The 23,785-nt window shown below is 39.0% G+C and overlaps 1 protein-coding gene across 1 annotated transcript in view; it reads left to right on the forward strand.

The window, feature by feature from the left end:
- Nucleotides 1–9,436: 9,436 nt before the first annotated feature.
- RANBP3 (RAN binding protein 3) overlaps nt 9,437–23,785 on the forward strand; it is a gene marked incomplete at its 5' end in the record, with an annotated part of 43,427 nt that continues 29,078 nt past the window's right edge. Inside the window, 2 exons of the mRNA XM_009277062.1 lie at nt 9,437–9,492; nt 18,977–19,180. Of these exons, the coding sequence (XP_009275337.1) occupies nt 9,437–9,492; nt 18,977–19,180 (260 nt within the window). The remainder of the gene's footprint in view (nt 9,493–18,976; nt 19,181–23,785) is intronic.

Consider the following 23,785-nt stretch of genomic DNA (forward strand, 5'->3'; position numbering starts at 1 on the left):
AAGGGAATAATAGCGGTTATGTAAAACTAGGGGGGGGGGAATAATATATATATTATTTTCTTAAGCTGAAAAACTCTGAAGTAAAGAAATAGTGTTTTCATTTTCCTCTGAAGAGGATTAGGAAAACCTGGACTGCACTACTGTAGGATTTGGGTATTCTGCTCCAAGGTGCGTAGAATGTCGTTTAAGTGACAGCGGGCATCAACAGTTTGCCTTTGAGAATGATTAACTTCCCTCAAAGTCTCTGCAAAACCAAGTTTGCCCCGGCTGTCGCTGTTGTTTCTCATCATTCTTCTCAGTTCATAAAAGAGGGGGGGAAATGCCCCAAAAGAGGCAAATCAAAGTGTGTGAGGCCCCTTCTTTCAAGATTGTTTCTTACATTTGAACTCTGTACCATTGGCAATTACAGTTCTGATATTAATGGTAAACAACAGGAAGCACATATCTGTTGCAGGTGTAGCTTTTGAAGATGAAGTCTACAAGCAGCTAACCACATAATTACACTTAAGTTATTTGACAAATCCTGTGATGCAGCATGTCTTGGGCTGTTGGCTCCTAAACTCAAGATGCGCTGTCAGTGCCCAAAGAGGCATGATAAGTGGTCTCTTGAGAGAATGGTAGTAAATAGTCAAATGTGTAATGACTATTTGTGAGGAACTTAATGGTGGTATGTAAATACTGTCATTATAACGACCTTATAATAAATTTTGATGGTTTATTGTGTTCTTTTAACCAGAAGTTTGGGAACGGCTATCTTAAGTCATGCAAGCCCCTCACTTTACCTCTCTGTTCTAGGGGGAAACGTTAAGCCTAACAGTGAATTCCAAGTTACCAATGTTCATTACATCTTTTGATGCTCGCTTGTCAGGTGGTTCTACCTCTACCTCTGTATTTCTGCAGAATTGTGTAGGCTGTCAGGGGCAGGGGGGAAGTGTGGTGCCATCCTTACTTTTTCATCTGATCTTCCTTTTTATCTTTTTTTTCCTCTTCAGACCCTTTCCTGACTCCAGTGACTTCCCTCACCTGCTAATCTCTTTAGTTTATGCTTGCATCTCCTTCCAGATTTGTCATCTTCATCCTTTGTTGTTCTGTTTCTTCTTACAAAAGATTATATCATATTCTTATTGCAAGATAAAGCGAGATCAGCTTGCTTCTGAACTATTGCCTCTTCTGCTCATTCTAATATCATTGGCTGCATTGTCTGGTGTTAGTTTTTCTTCCTCTGGTTCTATTTTTGAGGTGTCTGTTCTTTGTACACCAGTGCAAATACACGTGCTTTCTGGAATTGGCATCCTTCTGCTGGAAGTGGTGGATTCCATAGTCTTTCTACTTGCCTTGTTTGCTGTCTCTGACATGGCAATGATGTTCTCAGGTGACTTTGGTTTTCTCCTCATTCTTAAACGCATCAATCTGTTTTATTTTTCCAGTACTGTAGGTCAATGTTTTATTTCCTTGTGCCCAGGTATTTTCATTTGAATATATGAAGTGACTATTTTGGTACTGATAATTCTTTGATCTTCTGCTTCATATCTATCTTCTCTTGTTTGAAGTATTTGATAGCTAAATGTTCATGTTCACAAACCAAGCGTGGTTAAAACAAAGCTCTTAATATTCCTTAATCTTGATTGATCTGTACAACAGTGCTGTCTCAATCATACTTCATTGTGAGGTGTGAAGCTAATAATTCTTTGACACATAGTAGACACAAGTACCTAGAAAGAGGTTTCAGTCATTATTGCAGATTGTTTTTGCTTAGCATGTTTGAACAATAGCTCTTCTTGTCTGTTCATGCAAGTGAAACTTGCTTAGACTCTTACCGGTTTGATTACTGCAACAAACCTTCTTCTGGCCTTGAAAAGTGCTATTTTGTTCTGCCTGTGTCCTTTCATCTTACTAATGCAAAGCTCTTTTAACCTGTCGCTTTTACCATGGCGCCCCGTTGTTTCAATTCATTCATTGGTTTTTCCTTTTCCAACGGTATAGTAGTTATCTTTATCTTCTAGATTCTGATGTCTCTCTTAGTCTATTGTCTGTCTTAAATCACCACTGAGATGTCAGTACTGCCTCTGAGTAATCATTCTTTAAGTCCTTTAAGCCTTCAAACTATTTTAATGGCTGATCTTTCTGTGATGCATTTCTTCAAAGCTAGAAGCATTCCCTCTAATAGTCTTATAACTACTTCATTTTCTTCATTTTAACTGTTCCTTGAATTTTTTCTATTCACTTGTCTTTCCTTTTTCTCTAGTGAGTTGGTGAAACCGTACACCTCCCTCTTTGTAGTGGTTTGATGGCAAGCTGTATCTTGGCAGAAGGTTGTTGGATTAAGGGGGGGTCTTCTACTGCAGAGAAGGGGGGTGAAGGATGAGGTGGTCCAAGCGCCACTTTCTGAAGAAGTTTGTACTGTGGAGTTTCCTAGGAACAGGTCCTGGTCTTGGGATTGCCCCTCATCATGAGAGGAGATGAGCTGGTAAGTGTGGAGCTAGTGAAGAAGAGGAGAGAGTAACTTCTCCCCGGCTGTGTGAAGTTTGATCGACTTTGTCACAAAGATTTAGCGACATTGTGATAAAGGCTTTGGACTGGCATTGTGAGAAGTCTGATCCTTGAAAACCAGGATTTTGGAATGGTAGGCCGAATTGTTATTATTACTATTGTATAAAGTAGTTACTGAATGGTATTAGACATTTTCTCTGAAGTCCTTGGTATGATGTTCTTTGTTGGTATTCTAGCTGGATCATGTCTTAAAACTGACACTTCACACATGTGGCAGTGAAGTATCATGGAGAACTAGACAACTTCCTGTTAGGCATATATATATTCATGTAAATCTGAATGCTTTTCTCATTAACTTGCTGTTAATACACAACTAGTAATTTGTTTGTATATAAATTGCTGCTGAAGCTGCTCTTTGGGTGATAGGATCTCCTTGTGTGGAGAATGAATTACTCTATCACCTTTCAGTCATTGAAAAGGTACAAGTTTTTCTCAGGGCTAAAACTTGATGGCTTTCTTCATGTTTCCCTTTCAGGAGGTGCCTGAACCACCTGTGTTGGCAAACTTTCTCCTTAGACACCAAACACAATTTATTTTGCTCTATGAAATTGCTGAGCATACAGTTCATGATCATAACAAGTTTACTGTGTGTAACTGCCTTAAACATACAGAAGACGAGGGAATTGAAGCAGTTCCATTCCTTTACTTGTATGATGCTGACATTGCTTCTGTGCTGTTTCTGGGTTTTTTTGCCCTAACTGTATAATTCTACTTGCCTTATGGTAGCTTTCAGAGAGAGGAAGGTCTGTTGTTACTTTGAGGGGAAAAACTGGCATGTACAACTGTCCTGATGTTTGTAGGCCCTATAAACAAGATTTTTTTTTCTTCCCATGGTGATTTACTTCAGGTAAACTAGTGGATGCAAAGTTAGACTGAGGGATTTCTTTTGTTTTGTTGAGATGTCCTAATAATTCACATGCAAATGCCATAAAGTACTATTTCATTTACAAGATAGAACTGTCTAAATACTTTAATAATTTTTGTTAACACTTTTTGGAGTTCTTTATAAATATTTTATCTACATTGCAAAGTAGTTGGGCTGCCTCATGGTTTTCTTCTTCCTGTCATGAAAATAAGCTACTTTTTTCCGTTTCTGATTTGTAACATTTGCTTTATGTGAAGTACCTGAGCTGAAATAGTAAAATTACCTAATGCAGAGGGTAACTTATTTCTATTAGTGCCACAAGGACTTGGGAAATGAAATAACATGTGCTCTGCAAACAAAAAGGTTTGTGCTTTAAATATGGTGTATGGAATTTTTATTTCATCTTAAATATGTAAAAGGCATTCTACCTTCCCATGCCAGCTGTGGAAGTACTGTCTGGAAGTAGCCTGCTTACTCATGCTATAGGAGACAAAAAAATAAAGGGTTTGAAGGTGAACGGAGAACATCAGATGTTTTATTTCATAAAAAGCAACTTGTCAAAGTTTTGAAAATGAGCAGAAATCTTTTTTTTTTTTTCTGATGTCAGTTATATTCACCATGACATCACTTGTGAAGTCTGGCTATAAATGATCCAGTCATGTTTCCTGTACTTTCTTACATGAAGTATGATTGGACTTCGCTTGTGGGATCTTTTTTGGAGATCAGCTGTTGGTGTTGTAGCTTGCTCATTGCTATCCGTAGCTATTGGGAGAGAAGAGTCTTATTTTGTTTCAACACCTTTAGAATTTTATAATACCACAAATTGCCCGTATCTCTTCTAATACATTTTTTTAGCATGATTATTCTGCTTTTTATAACTTAAATAGTATTAAGGTGAAAAAACGGCCTGAGCTGTTCAAATAAGCATAATTAAACTTCTGTTGTAACTTAAATTTTTCTTGACCCTCAGATAAGCCTTTCACAGGCAATAAATTACCACTCTGAATATTTTTTGTGTGTTAACAACCTAATTGCTCTTCTCTTTTTTAACACTCTTTCATTGTTCATGGGTATGATCTACTTTTTCTCTCGGGTGATGTATTATAATGAGTTAAAGTCAGAGCAGTTGTTCTCAACTTGTATGCTTTTAGTGTTGAAGATTGCTTCTTCAGATAAAAGCAGACTCGCTTACCTGGAAGTTTCTCAGTGTTTTTTTTCTGCCTCTCATATAGGTTTCCATGTAGTCAGGCACTATTGCACTTTTAAATGTAATTTGGAATAAATTTAAAAAGAAAATGTTTGAAACAGTGTAATTCTTAGCTTTAAAAATCCACCTCGTAATAAGTTGGCTACAGCGGGTCCAGTGAGGACTTTAGAGTTGTTTTCATGACATGGGGCCTGGGTTCCTTCTAAAATCTAAAGATGAATTTGAGTCACCAAGATGGCTGGTGATCTGGGTTGCATGACCTTTGAGGAGAGGCTGGAGTAACTGGGCTTGTTCAGCCTAGAGAAGAGAAGGCTTCAGAGAGGCACATTTGGAGCTTTCCAGGGTCTATGAGGAGGTTATTAAAAAGACAGAGCCAGGCTCATCACAGTGGTGTATGTTGGAAGGACAAAAGGTGAGAGGTGGAACAAGATGTTCAGACCAGATATAGGGAAAAGGTTTTGGGTTTGGCTTTTTTCCCCACCATAAGGACAGTCAAGCAGTAGAAGAGATTATCCTGGGAGGCTGCTCAGCCTCCATCCTTGGAAGTTAAGACCAGACTGGATAACCTGAGTAACCCGGTCTGACTTCATAGCTGACCTTGCTTAGAGCAGGAGGTTGGACTAGTGACCTCCTGTGGTCCCTTCCAACCTGAATTATCGTGTGCTCATAATGGTTGAGACACAATGGTCTTGGTGGCAAAGGAGAAGAATGCTTTCTTGGCCTTTGTCGCTGCTTTGCCATGGGATTTACTCTGAGCCTGGTAACTATACAGAGAAATGCACCTCTGCAGTATACCAGGTGTTTGGGGTTTTTTCCCCATTTTGTGCAGTTTTACCTTGTCTTTTCACTTACGTGGCCTTCAAATGTGGATTCAAAAGGGATGTGGTTTTTGCATCTATACACTCAAAATACCCATTGGATTTTTCAGTAATGGGTCATTTCATGCTGCAGTGAAGGCTTAAAACTTTGTATTGCAAAAATAATTACTGTGGCTGCTAGAGATGCCACCAACTGCTATGGTTGTATTGGTGTGAATGGGTGGAGAAGTAAAACAAGGGCATGTTTTGTCTGGTTGCAGGAAACATGGTTGACATTGCAGTTTGGTGCAGCTACAAATGGTCATGTATCTGAGTTAAAAATCTCACATTAAATAGCATATATGACTTGAAGACAATACCTCTGCCTGAGCCATTGAGATAGTATTTTCTGTTTCTGTGTTTTGGTTTCCAAGGCTTGCGAAGTAAGCTGAGTAGGTTTAATAGTACATACATTTTTCTGACAGCACATAGGGCGTATATTGATAGTTAATGACTCAACAGTGAAATATGTTAAAGGAATTTAGCCTGTGAAAGCCAGCTCTTGAGGTTTTTGTAATTATTCATGCAGGTTGAAATGTCTGAAACTAATGAATAAACTGCAGGAAGGAGTTCTGTGGATTCAGTCATTTTTCAGACTGGTTTGACAGCCTACCACCTTTCAGAAGAAATTAAGTGGTTTGTACAAGTTCCAGATCTTCAGATGGGGGACTTACTGTCTCTATGACAGTAATTACTGAAGGTCTGCTTTCCTTCTTACATGCTTGGGCTTTCTCAGAACACCTTTGCTGAGACTGACTTGGTGTCCTGGTTTTGGACACCTTTGTGGAATGGAAGCATGCTCGCTAAGTGAGAACGTGACTGTCCACCTCTGATGTTGGCTAATACAAACAGCAGTGTAATTCCCATTTTGGAGTAGCACTTAATAAGCTGCCATGCCACCACATGGGGGAAAACAAACCCAGCAACCAACTTACCTGTGTTTTTGTTCTACGAAAATAAAACCTGTTATGGTGGTTCTTCAGTTGATAGGAGAACATGGTTTGTGTAAGTGCTTTCGTAGGAAAAACATTAAATCCTAGAGAGCTCTTTAGCTAGTACATAAATGCATTCAAAAAACATAACTAGGAATCAGAACTGAAAGCTGAAGCCAGACATTTGAATGGGAAATTTGGCACTGGAATTTTTTACCAAGTGAAGTAATGGATGATTGAGGGCAATAATACTTTGCTTTTAATGTCTTCAATAATTGATGCCTTTGAAAATGTTTCCCCAAAACAACAAGGCTCAGAAAAATATGCAGTGTTTAATGAAGGTGGTCAGATTAGACAATCCCTTCCCTTCTTGCCTTGGGCTAGAGTTAGGGAAATGCTTCCAGTATTGTGGTCTTGTTGCAGACTTTAGAAAGGACATGGTGAACAAGTGTTACCCTGTAAAGAACAAGCCTGACTAAGCACTGGTATAGTTGGTAGCTGTGAGTGCCTGCTGTCTCGTTGTCATTCCTGCTGGATTCCATCATGTCAGTTGGTCTCACAGCCAGCAAGAGTAATAGTGAGATTCCTAGTTCTTAAGTACTGGAGGACTGTGTTCCTTCAGTGGATAGAAACTCATATGTTGCACAAGTGTGTTACCTTTTCCACACTGACTAACAGGACTGGTCATAGTTTGTTTTACTAGCTTCTTTTCCCAGTCTCATTTGCTGTAGCAGGACACAATATCACTTTTTTCACTCTGTTTTCTTCTTTGGATCTTCCATCCAATATTTTTTTTACTGTGAGCTTTCTGCTGTTCCTGGCATCCCTGTTCTTTTTTTGAGTACTCAGTTTTCCATCACCAGACTCCATCTCCTATTTTGTCCTGTTCCTTTGCATCAACTTCTTTTGACTCCCTATTCTAGTCTTTTGCCAGCCATCCTGTGTTTCCTCTGCATTGTTGTTGGATCTGCTTTTTTTTATTGATTGCTTTCTTCTCTCTCAGTACTTCAATCCTTTATTAAGCACTAAATAGACAAGTAGTTCTTTTCTATTTGGTCCTCTTTAGTATCTGTGGAATTTGGTACAGGAGTCTCTTGTATGTTGTGCGTTACACAATCAAGTCCCGCTTTTGCGCAGATCTCCAAAAGGGAAGAACACTACAGCATTTTATTGACTGGTTTGGCAGTCTTGGATAAAAGTAGTTTGGTAGAATGCATGCTACTTGTTGCTGTAATTATAGCATTAATAATACTAAAGTATACCAAACATGGTATAAAGAAATGAACATCACTTTGAAGTAAAGGGTTAAAAGTGTGGACCTTACATGAGTGGAGCCTCCCACAGGCAGGTTATACTGAGGCCAGGGGAATCAAAAGGGATCTCTGGCTTGTTTCAACAAACTCTGGGTTTTGGGACAGGTGCTAAGTATTTGATGATTAGTTAGTAGGTTATTTTTCACTTTTGAAATAGATTGTCTGCATTGCTCTTATTAATAAGCATTTTTAAGATTCAGCAGTACTTGATGGATAGAAGAACTTAGAAAATAAAGGAAAAAAAGAGCAGGCAAAATGCTGTAGTAAGGAGCTTTATTTCATGATTAATTTTACCTTTTTGTAGAACAAGTTACGCCAGTCTTGCCAAATCAGTCTTGCAGTGTTTTTGCTGGGTTATCCCTCTGAGTTAGACCCAGAGAAGAATGGAAAGAGGCTTTTCTACCCTCACAAATAAATGCACAGAGTTCTTGGAATAATTTTCATAATTTTTATGTGTTTGTCAGGTAAAGTTTCACTTTTTCAGCTAAACTGATCTAATAGCTAGCAATTCCCAAATGGACAATCTCATCCCCTTTTCCACCCGAGTGTTTTACTGATGCTGCAACTGACTTACGGAGGATTTTGTGATACTGTCTTTTTTTTTTTTTAGGTGCAAGGTAATTCTTCTTGATGGCTTTATATTTCTTTCAAGTTCTAAAAGTTTAAAAAAATTTCATTTTTTTTAATGTCTGGTCTTATTTGTGAGACTGAATAATTGCAAAGGTGGAACTTTTGCAAAGAAATTAGCCAAAATACAGCTCTCCCTGAATCCCATTGTTTCACAACAGTCTCACTCTGAAGACAGACTTAAATGTTGTACTCATCTTTAGCCCTACAAACGTATAGGAGGGTTGATGACTGCATAGTGTATGTACAGTTTCTCTTCAAATATAACTCATGCACAAAGTGTATCAGTTTGTTAAACTCTCCGGAAAGCTCACTTCTGCTTTCTCCCCCCCCCCCCCCCCCCCAAAAAAAATCTCAGAGGACACTGAGGTAGTTTTGAGGTTGTTAAGGACAATGGAAAACACACACTCATTCTAGAAATTCATTCTGATCTTGAAGACTAAATGTTGATGTGCTTATTTAGAAAATAGTGTCCTGCTAATATTTGAATTGAAACTTCAAGTAGAAAGCAAACGTGCTCTTAAATTATTCAGAAAAGACTGGTCCCTCTGTAATGGTTTAAATTGTAGACCTGCAAATGTTGAAGATTTAGGACCTTTCTAAAGGTTTCAATGATAATGAAATACAAGTATAATCAAGTGTCAGAGTTAGGTGACCTTTAAGAAAGGGATATGTGGGTGTGTACAGCAAAACTCCCTTTGCATTAACGCATTACTATGGGGAAGGAAAAGCCTTTGCCTGCAAAACTTACATGTGTTCAAAAAGTAAACTACTGCAGCAAAGGGCCTTTTCCTCCTGATGTACCTAAGTATGGTAACAGTACTGGTTTGAAATAGAGAGATCTCGAGGGAAAAGGCAAATAGCTTTCAGATATCAGTTGTATTGTTGTTCTTAAAAATACTCCTTTTTCCTTTCGGAGATCAAGTCCTTATATGTTACCAGGAACTGGTGGAAACAATTTGTGTAACTGAAATTTAACTAGTTTAGGGATTCATTGTCGGTAAAAGCATCATAGAACATAACATTTTCATATTAGTCAATAATGAATGTGGTTGGAAACAAACCAATGATTTCTCTTTTTACAGAAAAACCTGCCATTGCTCCACCTGTCTTTGTATTTCAGAAGGATAAAGCACAGAAGGTAAGGAGATGTTGATATAGTTTTTTTTGTTGTTGTTCTGTAGCCCTGACTCATTCCATGGTGAGCAGCTGTTTGTCTATATTGTTTTGAAGTTGAAGATGGATAACAGAGCATATACATTATTAGTGGGTGTAGGGTGAAGAGGTTAAGAGGGCTAAAAGTGGGAAGATGCATGATGACGGCATGAAATGGGTAGCTCTTCAGACAGAAGATTGACCAAATCTGGGAGAAAAAGTATCTTCAAAGCTGTATATTGAAAGGAACAGGTGGCAGAGGAGTGCTGACAGTTGTGGTTGCATGAGAAAACTATAAAATTTCTTTTTCTGATAATAGAGTTAAGACAAAGCAAAGAAAACCATGGTCTAGGTTATTGCTTTTCACCTCAGTATATTTAAAAGTATCTCATATCTCTGGTTAGTAAGGTGTCTAATTACCTTGGAAAATGGTAATCCTGTTCCCTCATCTGTCCCTCTACCCTTGCCATGTGTTCTTGTCCCCTGCCTTTGGGTCTGCGGTAGTGGTTACACAGTGTTGAGGTAAGTTGGAGCTGTGCTGTAATCTGCTGGGAGGTATTCTGTGGGTGAGCTTGTGTTGAACCAAGAGCCTGATACAAACTCATCCTGTGGCTGTAGAAGGAGTAGGTCTCAGGAGAGAAATGAGAGTTGCAGGAGGGAGCAGGACCTTCCCTTTAGCAGAAGTTGCTATTAAATTGAAATAGGTGTAATGGAAAACCATGGCCATGTGGACCTAGTGCAGTATAGTTTGCATTCCTTTTCACTTTGAACGTGACACACAAAATGTTATGGATGAGTGCTAGGGTGTAGTTTTCATTACTTTTTTTCCAAACAGTAAGCCTTCCAGTTTTTTATGTTGTAAAAATATTTTTAGTAAAAGAAATTGATAAAAATCTCAGTATGTTGTGGTATTTAATTCTGCCTGGTTAATAGTAAAAGCTGCTAACATTTGGGGAAAAAAACAAGAAGGTTACCCTTGTTTCAGCTGAAGCTGGTGGGAACCAAGAGAAGTGTACTCATGTACACGTGATTCACTTTTTGTTGAATCACTGGATTGTTATATTATCTGTGCAATCAGAAAATCTTCTCAAATGTTTGAATAGAAATACTGAATGATTTTGCAGTTGGTAACTTTTCTTTGGTTTGGAAGAAGTACCAGACTCTAGCATTCTCACAGGTTTAGCAGGCATATTCCTCAGCAGGAGCTTGAAATCTTTTGTCAGCTTGAAAAGGATTTAAAGCTGCCGTTCTTCTAATATTAGCTAATCAAATTAAATATATCTTAGAGTAAATAGTTTCGAGACGTTCCTTCCAGTTACTTTTTTTTTTACAGTGACCGTTTACATGTACTTTGGAATGAAGGGAGCGCTAGTGTTTAAGCTATCAGTTTGGATCATGTTGTTTCCTCCTAGGAAACAGCTCCCAATCACCTGCTGTTGCTTAGACTGCTCCTGAAGTCCCTTCTGAGTTGCACCATGGTGAGTTTTCTCCCCAGGTGTCCTTTAATCTGGCAGTGCTTCCACAGTTAGTCTGGAAGCAGTGATGACAGCAATGTGCAACCCAGGCAGAGTGATGTGGTCCTGTCCCCTTTCTTTGTTGGCCCGGTCCTTCAGTGCTAAGCTGGCAGGTCCGGTACTCTCAAGTTCCTTCATGTTGTACCTTCTGCTTCTGCAGAGAGTGCATACCTCCAGTGGCCTGCACACAGTGCATGCCTTCAGTGTTAGGCTGTGCAAGCTCCTATGTTTGGCTGTGGGACAGATCTGTTGCACTCTGGTATGTCTCAAGAAAATATTTGTAAAAAAATCTTAAGTAAAGGCTTAATGTCTCTTTGGGCTGGCAGAGAGGACCCAGGGTTCCAGGGAGAGGGATCTGTGATTTAGTCTTCCCAGCTGCTTCTGAGGGTGCTGAGGACTATGGCAATGCTGAGTAGGTAGCCGTGTGCAGGACAGCCTCTGCCAAGGCCCAGCCAGAAAGCCTGCTTGGTGGGGTGGAGGGACTGTGTGTGATGAGGCCTGTGGGTGAGCCAAGCATCTTGGAGGCACAGGGGTTAGAAATGAGTTAGGAATTGATCTAAATACTAAGTGGTATTGGTGCTTGAGAGGGGGCTAGCCATGGTCAGTATGGGCATGGAATAGGTCTAGCTTGGCTGGAGAACAGGGCTTGTTCCTTGAAGCAGATCATGAAGACTCTACCAGTGGCATCTGTCACTTGGTTGCCAATTTCAGAAGTGTAATATATCTAGTAACAAACTTAAATGCTTATGTTAAACTGTGGAATGTGTGGAGATGTACAGTTTTCTTAGGGGGAGGGAGGGTGGTTAATAGTCATTTTAGTAGCTTAGACTGTGTGTATTTGAGACTGGAGAAAAAGAGTGAGAGAAGCATCAGTGCTGTGCTTCTTGCTGTTTTATTAAATAAAGGGCCAAAGCCTGCTTGTTGCTTGTGCCAGTAGCTGTTTTTTGTAGTGTTGATACAATCGTAATAGAGTCAGAATATGGTGCTGTCAGCCAAAACTAACAGCCACTTAATATGTGCTGTATATATCAGAACCTAGTGGTCAGGCCAGCTGAGTGTCCCTTTAATCAACTTAAGAAAAGGTGACTGGGGTTACATACTGGTTGAGACCTTTCACTGTATTTTTGGAAAGACTAACAGCTAAGTGTTACAGTTAACGGTTAACTCCATTACTGTTTCCATACAAGGTGTCTGGGTAAGTGCATTGCCTGCCACAAAAGATTTTCCTTATTAAAGTTAACAAGGAAAGTCTATTAATAGAGGAGTTTTTTCCTAGAGCAATGTTTTGAAGAAGATGCAAAAGTAACTTCAAAATAGTTGACAAACAACACACTTCTAAAATATGTAACTTCTCTACGTAAATTACAATTTTAATTTAGCAAAATGTCTGTCTGGTCAATTTGGCTTTCTTCTGGAGCTGTAAGCAAGGTGTTCATGGAGACTTTTCAGTGCCAATACAGCAATCTGACAGTAAGCTGAGAGTGAGGAGAAGGCATTGCATTGTGTATTCAATTAACTGTCCATGATGATTGTTTAGATGTTTGCCTAGTGCTCTTCCACATCAAACAGGACATCCTGAGCAGAATTATTTTGTTGCAGTGTCTACAGGCCCTCTCAGTATTAGGGCCGGGTTGATATTGTTCAGTGGTCTTAACTGACTTTTCTGGAGCTAACATTGTCTACTATTAAGTTAAAGAACGTTATTTTTCTAGAAATCTGTACTTAAGTTTGTGCTTGTAAGGTGTCAGGCATCTGTCTCTCCATTAGAAGTTGGAAAATATTCAGCATGTTGCAGGACAAAATGTATATTAGTCTGGAAACTAATTTTTTAACTGGTTGTTCCAGCTAAGGTTGTATACAGTTCAGTAAATCATCAGTACCTGCAGTTTGTCATGTTTATTTAGAGGGGACAAAAAGTGCATGGTGTTCAGAATGATGCCTCTTAATTTTACTTTCAGTAAGGAGGTTCTGGTTGTTTTCTTTCACAGTTAAAAAGACAGGATTGGTCTATCTGTTCTGGTTTTCATTCTAGATATCAATATATCAGTTAATGGTGAATGTAAAGTTGGCTGTTTCCACGTTCGTTGAGTGCGTCTCCATTTTCATTATTTTCATATCTCCTTAACTCTTTGAGAACTATTTTTGCAATGTGTGAAACAGTTCTTTCAAATATCTGAACGATAGCGTCCAAATATCTTCCTTGTTTATACACTGCTATTCATTTTTCTGACAAGCAGAGCTTCTAGTGCTGACACTAGTTGGAAAATTGCATCAGCTTAGGAAGACTCATAGCTGTTAAGATCTGAAAGCAACATGAAGTCCTAACCTCACTATGTTAAGCACAGAACATTGCTGTTACTCCATTATCTATCCCAACAACTTACACATGAACTATACTGTGCTTTTCATAGCACTTCTTGAATTAAAGATTTCAATCGATAGATACAACTTTTTCTGTGATCAATTTTTGTCACTTGTTAGACTTGTGTTTCTGCTCTGAAACTAATTTTAACTTTGCCATAAAACCATTTCATGACAGTTTCCGGCCATAGGTTACTTGAAGTCATTTTATGAAGATAACTTTTAACGTGCTTTTCTGAGGTCAAGGTATTCTGAAGTGTTTCTTGCATTTACATGTTTTTAAGTAGGTATAATAGCTCAAACAAATTTAACAGTAGTGTTGTAAAGAAACAATTTGTCCAAAAATGCTTTTAAAGTAGTGTCCCTTGTTCTGCAAGTATAAGCTGTGGTCGTCTTCCAGTCATTATTGATTCTGGCAGTACTAGGATCACCATGACTCCCTAGTCATGAGTACTACAAAAGGTAATACTCAACTCAGATTTTAAAAAATATTTTTGCACTTCAAAACGAGCCATTGCCTATTACGTAGCTTGTGCCTTGTCCTCTTCCCTCCAGCAGCCTGGGTTGGGGATAATGGTAGTATATAGAAAAGAACATTTTATTTCTAGCTTGTTAGATAACTGGTTTTGGTTGGTGTACTGCTTTCTATAGGTGAATTGATAGTGGCGAGCTTTTAAGGATGGCTCTGAAGGAAGGTGAGTTACATGATATTTGGGTCATGTCCCATACCTAAGTGGTGCTGCCAAATGATGCAAAAAGTTTAAGGGGTAACTGGCACCTGGGTCATAAAGGTAAAGGGGTAGTTCTGGAGTGAACAAGGATTTATGTCCTTAAGTTGTTAGGTCTGTCATCATGGTCTTAACCGTGGAGCTTTAAAAATAGATGTGGAGTTGTAAAAGGGATTTAAGTGATTAGAAAGATGGCATTCCCAGTAGTCTGGAGAGCAAGATCATGAGTTTAGAAGAAAGTTGTATTAGACAAATCATAAAGTAGGGATTGGTTGAAGTCCTGGTTTGATGTAGTGTGACTTGGAAATGCCTGTGTTTTGGTGGTTTGAGGAGGTAGATGATCAGAAAATGTTGTTCGTGCTGTGGGCATGACTTGTAGGTTTAGGATGGTGGCAGAGACAACTGTGGGAGGAAGCAACTTGTGTAGGGAGAGGCAACAATATCTCCTTTTCCAAGCTCTCTTAGTATCATTAGCACAGCTGCCAAGAGGTTTTGTTAGGGAGTCCTAATTGAACTGTGTTGTAAGTCAGCAGTATACTTAAGGAGTTGAAATTAATGCTTAAGAGTTCATAATTGTGAATGTATTACTACACTGCTGCACTTAGAAGAACAATTATAAATGTATTTGGAGAGGACAGTTGTGCAAGGCAAAGCGTAGAGGAATATAGAGAGGCTGATAATGTCAGAAGCTACTGAGAATACCAACAAGAGTTGTCCTCAGCAGATAGACTGTGAAAAGATATACTGAGAGTAGTCTTTTTGGGCCATTGGATATGGGTGCTAGTTTGGGGAAAATGAGGAAAGGAGGCATAAATAGCACATCTTAGAATTGGGAGGAGAAACTGACCCAAGGGTGTTTGTGCCAGTCTTTATAAAAAAGGAATATTACTTCCTTGCCTATATTTGGTGTTTCTAGCGTCATGTTAATCTTAGCTTTTATGTCTGTCTTCATGTCTCTCGTTTCCTGCAATGCAGAGGAAGCCAAATCTCCAAGTAGACTTTTACCTGTTTAGTCTAGGTGTGTTATTTTTGTGTTTTAATAAAATAGAAGTTTGATCTGGCAGAGCAAGGTGAGTTTGTGTAGGTGGCTTCCTAACATTACTAATCTCTCCATTGATCTTTGCCTTGGTGTTTAAGAGACAGGAACAGATTTCTGCCAAGTTCTCCCTAGAGCTGTGCTTACAAGGAATGTTTCCTCTAGAGAAGAGGAGGCTCAAGAAGAGACACAAATCATCACAGACATAAAACAGCAAAAAGGAAGAGAATGAACTGTTCTTCACCAGCTCCAAAGAACTTCAAACAAGAACTTAGATCAGAATTTATGAAGTTGAGATTAGAAAACACTTTCAATAGTAAGCATGACTGAAGACTAAAATGAATTTTAAGAGCTTGCAGTTTCCCTTGGATGTGTTTTTTTGAGAACAGCTGTGCAAACTTCTGTCTGGAGCAGTTTTGGTTTGACAAATCCTTGAGGCCTTTGTTGGTTTTGCCTTCCATGACTTAAACCACACACTATTCACAAAATTCTGAAACTTGCAGTAGTTTTTGATCCATTTAATATATTGATTTTTTTTAAAATACAATTTTATGTATTGACCTGGCCAAGAAATTCTCATCTTGGCATCAGATTTTTCTGCATAAAAGTGGTGATTGGCAATAGTTGTTATTTTTGGTTTGTTTCTTTTCTGAGTCCTGGAGCTCTTATTCTAGTTTTGCTTAGGATAGAAATCAGATTTATGCTGGAAGGTTACCTTGCTTATTTCACTTTCTAAAACACTTGCCATGTATTACAAGAATTACTAAAATCTGATGCATGTTTACTTAGACTACTTTGAAATGTTCTAAACTGTATTGATATGAATTACTTGCAAAATAATTTATCATCATTTCCACTTTTAGTTATATAGCACAAGTGTGTTGAATGTTCTTGCATCCTCTTGCATTATTAGCAATTTTATGATCTGTAGCTAGAAGTCAGTGTAAATTGCTGGTGAGGCTCTTTTTTTTTTTTTTTGAATTTTTTTTTTCTGAATTTCTCCAATTGCTTGCTGAACCCAAGCATGTGAGCTATTACCATCTGTGTGATCCTCTGACAAGGGGTTCAGCAGGATGGGCTTTTTGTCTCCTTTAGTTTTGTGCTGGTTTTTTTGAACCTGTTATAGCCTAGTTTAATTTGATGCCTTCCAGCTCTTGCTCTGTGGGAGTCACTGCATTGCCATCCTATATGCCAATCATGATTTCATACTTATATTCCTGCTCTTTTCCCTCCAAATTCTGTGTATTATGGCTGAAGAATAATAAGGTATTTAGCTATTTTTATGTGGAAACACTTCCATACCCTTTCCTATGCATTATTTTGCTGCTTATGGACACTGAATCTTCTTAGTCATCTTCAGCACCAGAGCCTGTCTGTCTACAGTTTCCTAATCGTTCCCTGTTGCCTCCAGATCCCTGGTGATGGTTAGCTCATCCTGAGGTTCATTCTGGCTGTTGACAAGGACGGTCTTCCCCATCCCCATTTCCTAGTGCTGTTCTGGTTATAGCTTTCCGCATTTTCCCCACTATGGTTTTTAGGGTCCCATCCCCCACCCTGGGTTCTTAAAGGCTGTGTGAATAACAGCAGGGTTGTCTCCATCACCTGTACAGCAGTTGGACTGGGTCTGTGGTCTGTTCAGTCCTACTGCAGTCATCTCTTCTGTAGTGGTCTGGCTCTCCAGACCACTGGAGAAGTGGGAAGTCTTTCAGCTAGGAAGCCACACCAAGTTGGTTATGCTGCTGTCTCTCTTCTGATCATCAAGCCAAAAGCTTGCAGATTCTGGTAACTATTGACAAGGCGATAGAGGCTTAAGTGTTAAAACTGTTCTGCATATTTCCTGAAAACTAGAAACCTGACTGAATGAGTGACACCCAAATTACCTCCCTTGCAGAGGGAGAGCTGCTGTTGTATGCGTGGCCCTGCCATCTCTGCTCAGTGCACATGAACTGCCTCTGGCCCCACAGATGGCCTGAGAAGGTTTGGCAGGATTGAAGAGGGGTTGGGGAGAGGTTTGTGCGGGGAGGTATGTGGGGAGGATTTGAGGTAGCGGAGGACCAGAGGATACATGCAATGTAAGCCATGAGAAAAATCAGATCTCCAGTGCTGCTGCTTGCATAATTGCTTTTGTGGTTAGTGTGATGCAGGTAACTTGCGACTTAATTCTTGTACTACTTTTATGGCTGGCTCCCCTTGAAGGCGAAGAAAACAGTTTTGAGTGATGTTTGGAATGCTGTTAATTTTGAAAGTGAGGCTTAGCATAAAAAAGGGACTAGGAATAATGGGTATAAAATGTCAAGTGGAGGACTGAGGTGTTTACCCTTTGTCTTTATGTATGAATGACATACATATGTTGTAAGTGCTGTGGCAAATTCCAGATAGCCTTTTCATGCTGCTCTTCTGAGCCAAAGAGGTAAGAATAGCAGAGTGCTAGACTTGGTTTAATTTTTGGCAACAAACAAAATGTTTCTTTAACTGTTCTCTCTTGTTCTGTGAGGTTTTAAGTTAGTGTTTGGGTCTGTTAGTAACAGCTTCATATTAAAACCAGAAAATTTTGAAAATACAAAAATCCAGCAACCCCAGCTTTACCTGACATAATGTTATCTCCATTAAACATATTTTGACTATTTTGAGCCTTAATGATAGTAATTTCTTGCAAGATTTAAAACTTGAGTAAATTCACTGAACTGAAATGAACCCACTGATAAAATTGCATGTATCGCTGTCTCTTAATAATTGCTTCTGTTTGAGGACAGGCCAAGTCATAGCTGAAGAACTTTGGGCCTTTAAGATTTAAAAGCTGCTGTTTATTTTTGAGGTTGCTGTTTACTCTGTTTTGCATGGACCTGGGCAATGATGAGCTTTAGTCTCTCTTCATTCTACCGAATACTTTCTGAGAGCAAGCCAAGGTTATGTGCTTCTTGGTGACATCTTTGCCTAACTGCTTGATTCTCCAAATACTTTACCATGAGACACCAGGAGGCTTGGCCCACAGATCACAGCTGGGAGAATGTCCTTGGCCTGCATATTGTCCATGGACTATAACGTAGTCCTTTATCACAATACAGTTGTTCAGGCTCAAAGCCTTTAACTTTTTCATTCTTCAGATGTGTGCAGAATATGGTAATACTTAATTTTTGTTCTACAAGTGGGGACCTGCAACATTAAATGATCTGAAGAAATGTAAAGAGTCTGTGGCAGAAGTTCAGCAAATATCAAATCCAATTAGTGTGCACTAGCTATCCTATCACCCCCCTCCTCAAAATAGATATGCAAACTTTTTAATTTACAAAAGAAAACATTGGTGTTGCTTTTCAGATAATTCACCATCACACGAATATGAAAGGATTGTGTCTTGTGTGAATGTTATAATGAATTTCTCTGGAGAATTTTATAATCAACCCTGCCTCCCTCAAACGTGGTCTGAAGAAGCAGTGAAGCACAGTTATTTACAATAATTGTCTATTTAATTCTTACGTCTGAATCTGGGGGGTAAAAGCAATTAGCTGTCCTTTAGGCCTTGAGAGAAGGAGGAGTTAAACCCCAACAACCCTGTGACTGGCAAAAAGGCTCTTTTGTTGGGGACACTGACATTTTTAGGTAACTCTCAAAGAGCATTTGCTCCAACTGATGTTTTTTGTGGGGAGGGGAGGCTAATTCAGTCAGCAGGTTCTGTTACCTGGTTTGTGCGTATTTTAATTGCAGCAAGCAATTCCTTCTGCCATACTGTGAAAACAGTGGAATTTATAAAGGGATTAGCAGATCCTCTCACTAGGACGACTGCTCTCATGTTGCAGCCTTGCATTGAAGGGACGTTGTCTTTTTTGCTCCCAGTCCCCTGCAGAGCAAAAAGGTTTGTCGGACTCAGGCGAGGACCCCCAGGGAGAGGTTGAGCCCCCCCACCATGGTCTGGGTCACAAAGAATCAGCTGGTGAGCGCGACTCTGAGCACCCTGCTCCCACTGTTGCCTCAGTCAGTGCTACCCTGAGTCCCGCTTCTGAAGCCCAGCTTGCTCCTATTCAACAAGAACTGGCAGGGGTAAGTGTGAACCTACCAAGTACTTCTGCTGCTGAGGGGATTAAAGAAAAAAGTCCCTTCTACTAGGAGGAATCTGTTACTGTTAACTTTAGGTAGTGCAGCTCACTATCTGTCTGGTGGTTTGATCTCAAGCGTTAGTCCCCTTCTAAGCTGTTGTTTCAATTAGTAGAAATGAAATTTGTTTGGGATTCCCTAGTGGGTGTAATTACAGAAGACACATCAAGTATTAATTTTAAAATTTAGGGTGTAAACTGTGTGTTTGCTAAGGATAAGAGCTCTTCTAAATGAGTGAGAAAGCGGGTATATATGAGGGATTTGCTTCAAGCAGTTAGAGGAGGTTTGTTTATTCCCTCTGAGCCATAATGCTGCAGCTTGACAAAGTGAGCAGCTAATGTTCTGTTTCCACTGGATATAAACAGGAGCTTGTCATGCCAACCTGTAATGCACTTAACAGATTAAAAGCAGCAAGAAAGATGCTAATGCAGAATTTTGAATTTGGGTACTTGGGGGAAAAAAAAAAAATCAGTACCTTGAGGTAGGAAAAGCTGTCAGTGCTGTTAATTTAAGATTTTTCTACTGATGGTGAAGCAAAATTTTTTTTGAAAGATTAAATGACTCCTAGCATACAGTCTTTCAGAGCAATTTTAAATGTTTGTAGTAATCTTTCTGGTTGGTGACTGTGTTTTCTTGGTGCGGGTGAGTCACTGCTCATTGTGACCACACACACTAGCATGTACTCTTTGATAGATCTTTGCCTGTTAAGGCTGCTCCACACAGTACCTGTGCCCTTTTCTTGCACTAGGTTTTTTTTTCGAAGAATGGGCCATTTCAAGTAAACTCATGCCAAATGGATTGTCATGACAAGGTACAAACAGCTGTAGGTTAAGCACCTTTTGGTGTCCAGACTGTCAGGTGTTGCTTGATGACCTGCTGCAGAAATTTTTCTATTTCAATTCTTTTTTTGAAAGTTAAAGTTTTCAAAGCTATATTTTAAAATATAGCTGGTAAATGTAGTCAGACTCCTATGTCAGTTTTCTATCATACGAAATTGCCAGTGTTACTAAAACTGGCCAAGAGAACTGTATTAACCAGACTTGCAGGAAAACTGCAGCAAGTGGTCATTATCTTAGACATGTTCTTAAAGAGCAGAATATCTTACCCCAGTTAATCCAGGTCTGAAAGAAATCTAAGAACCAAAAATACTGTTGGGGAATGTATGCAGGGATTCTTGGCTGTACACAACACATCTATGCATCATTGAACTTTACTCCATTCACTTAAATTTATGGAATAGTACAGTGCTCAGTATAGACATGTAACTGGCCTTCATATGCATTGGCAAACATTCTTCAAATTATTCCAGTTTCTTAGTGTAAAACTGTCTCTTACCTTGAAATATACAGAAGGTCGATGCATCTTCAGAGTGCTCATACTGGTTTGCCGGAGCAGAAAGCTTCATGTAATCTTCCCAGGACGTTGGGAAGATGAATTAAGACTGAATTCTGAAGAAGAGACACTGCATATTGTTTACTCGGTATTGTTTGTACATGCACAGGCAGATATTTTTGCTAAGACATTAACATGGTGTGACCAGAGATATGGCCTCTTGCAGAGCTGATTATGATGTCTTGACTTTCAGCTGTCTAATCCAAGCCAGCCTACAGCAGCATGTAGCTGTGCCAGCAGGACTCCATTGGTTAAGAGGTTCTAGAATAGCTTTTAAGCAACAGCTATGGCAATTCAATAATGCTTATAAATGTGCAGAGTGTCTGGATTGCAGACTTGCTGTACCATGCTCTGAAGTCCTTTTATGTATGACTTTTTGCATCTTAAATGTATTTTTTCAAAGATAAACACTCTAAGTGTACTCTTAGAGATTTCACCTAATTACGTTGTCCTTTTTTTGCTTTACCTGAATTCTCCCTTGCCTTCCCTGTTTCTGTTCATTATTGTGAATAAACAAAACCTGACAAATTTGAAGTTTGTGTAAGTTCTCTGTTAGTTTGTTGTAATAACTGTGTGAGGAAGTAATGGGTATAAAGAAGCAGTGTTTGTACTTCAGTATGGGATGGTTAATGACTTTCACTTGCACTTTTAAAAAGCAGTTGGTAGCCTTTAAAAAGGTAATTTGGTTAATTATAAATGAGTCAGAATTGTAGGAGCCTCTATTTAGAAATATTTGTAACTTTTCTGTAGCTGGATTTCTAAAAGTAGGGAGGAGGGAATAAGTGAAAGGTGGCTTCTGTTCTTAAATAAGGAGTAAATTGTAGGTTGGATTTTGATGTTACTGGTTTAAGTGTGTCTTCAGCTTCTAACTTCAAATAACTGAACGGAGAGAAGTTGAGTCACCTTAATGGTTCCTTATAGGATGAGATAGTCCTGGCTTTCATTTCTGTTGTGTAGTATACTTGTGTAAAATGTCTATTGCTCTAAAGTACAGATTGAATAGCCTGGAAAGAGAGGCCTGATATGGAAAGGCTGGACTGCTGTTTATTGTCATGAATTGTAATCTGATGTTTTTTCCAGTCTGTCAAGTAAACTGTTTGTCACGCATATATTCCCCCTATTTTTGTCTATTCAGCTTTTCCTGAATAAGCAACACTGGTAAGCAACTTCTGGCTGTGGTGGTAACTTATTTTATAGTATGGCTTCATAAGAAAATAAAGCTTATGCTAATACAGTATATCGGTGTACCCCCACCCCCCCACACCATCTACCTTTAACCTTCTGTCAGGTTTGACCAAAGATGCTGAGAGTTATGGAGATCTTGGCTCTGGATTCCTCTGTGGTCTGTGGGTAGAGGCAGACTGGAGAGGAGAGAAACCATCTTGCTGCCTCAAGCATTTGGCTTCTCACTGCAGGTTATTCCATGTTTGTCATATAGGTATGCATACAGCTTTATTTCCTTGCAAGCCTTCTAATTATGAAGGATTTAGGAATATTTTTCAAGATCTGTAAGAGCAAATTGGTCATTGGTGAAAGCATTATTATAATGAGAAAACTTGAGATTTAACCAAGGTTGAGGAGACCTGATAGGTGAATGCCCAAGTAATGGGGAGGGAATATTGACAGCAAATGTTTTAATAAAAGCAAGGAAACAGAGTGGTGTGTGTCTCTTACTGGATGCTGAGTATAAAAAAATTAAAAAACAGTTCCCAGTAGTGTTGGTAGCTCTGCAGTGGAGTAACTTGTGTATATTCTCATTCATTTGAAAACAGAAAATTGAACCTGAATATCTTAAATGCTCAGGCAGGAGTTTCAGTACTGAGGTGGACATAAATGAGGTTCTTTGGCCTGTCTGTGCTTGGGGATCAACCTAAGGGATTATGAATTTTTTCTCCCCGGCCTTTAAATTCCTGAGTCTATGAAAGATTTAAATCTGTTGTTGCATTTTTCTGGTAGGATTTATTTGCAAGGTCTGTCCCAACTTCCCCAAGCAATAATTGACAGTGTGAGCAGTGAGTGAATGGATAAGGATGGGAGTAGCATACCAAATGATCTAGATATTTTTTGCTACATAGGCATCTAAATACATTTGAGAGAAAGGGAAGTCCTTTTTTACTTCTGTGCAGCATCTACTTTGACTAGGGTTGGCAATGTCAGTAACTGCTGTAACACTTGTCATGTGGGCTCTTGCATAGCTTTAATCTCCTAAAACTCTTGGACTAGGAAGCATGGAAATAATTCAGAGAGTAGATATTTAGCTCTGCTTTGCCCTCAGTAGGCTACATGGTTGGTTTTGGATATTGATGCTCCTTGCCCACTAAATGTAGTGATGGTATATTTAGTTGTGCTTGCATCAGTTAATGAAATTACAATGATGTGATAATTTGAAGCTTGTGCTATACAAGTTTGATTTTTTTTTTTGTCTGTGTTACTTGAGCATTGAGAATACTGCACATATTAGAAACAGCTTAAGTTTTTGAAGTTCAGGGGGAAATCACTTGTTGACTTTTAAGGCTTTTTTCACAGAGATCTGCAGTTCCATTCATGCAAATTTTTTTACCAAATGGTTTCCTTTTGCTTTCAGGATTTTTGCTAAAAATTGAAACAAATTGCTGGTATGTGTGACAACACTTTCTGTGCAAAACATTTTTTTTCCTGACTTCAGATGCTGGTTACTGAAATGGATGACATCATGGTTTTCCACTTTAGCCTTATCTTTTGGGAAACTAGTGTATGATGGCAAGGGAGATGCCTATTAAGATCATCTTCCAGTAGTGTGGAGTACTTGACCAATTGTGTAGGAAGAGCATGGCTCATCAAATACAGTATTAATGCGATTGGGCTGATAGATACGTGTGGATGTGGGGGGTTTGTGTTCCCGAACTGTCAATAGCTTTTCATTCCCTATGCTAAAGGTTTCAAAAGTACTTGACTAGCATGCTAGTGAAGTAGCTATACTCTTCTATTAATGTAAAACAAAACAGAAAAACCCTTAAACTTAATTGCACAGGCAAAATGCAGTGTAAATGGGTTTTTATTAGCATTGAGTGAAATACTAATAGTACAGTAGTATCTAGATTCTATTTAGCACTGCATATATTTAGAAAGTTTTGTACTTTCTGGTATTCTTAATCCAAGGTATGTCTTTCAGATGATAGT

Source organism: Aptenodytes forsteri, unplaced genomic scaffold (genome assembly GCF_000699145.1).
Source record: "Aptenodytes forsteri isolate BGI_AS27 unplaced genomic scaffold, ASM69914v1 Scaffold274, whole genome shotgun sequence".
Lineage (NCBI taxonomy): Eukaryota > Metazoa > Chordata > Aves > Sphenisciformes > Spheniscidae > Aptenodytes > Aptenodytes forsteri.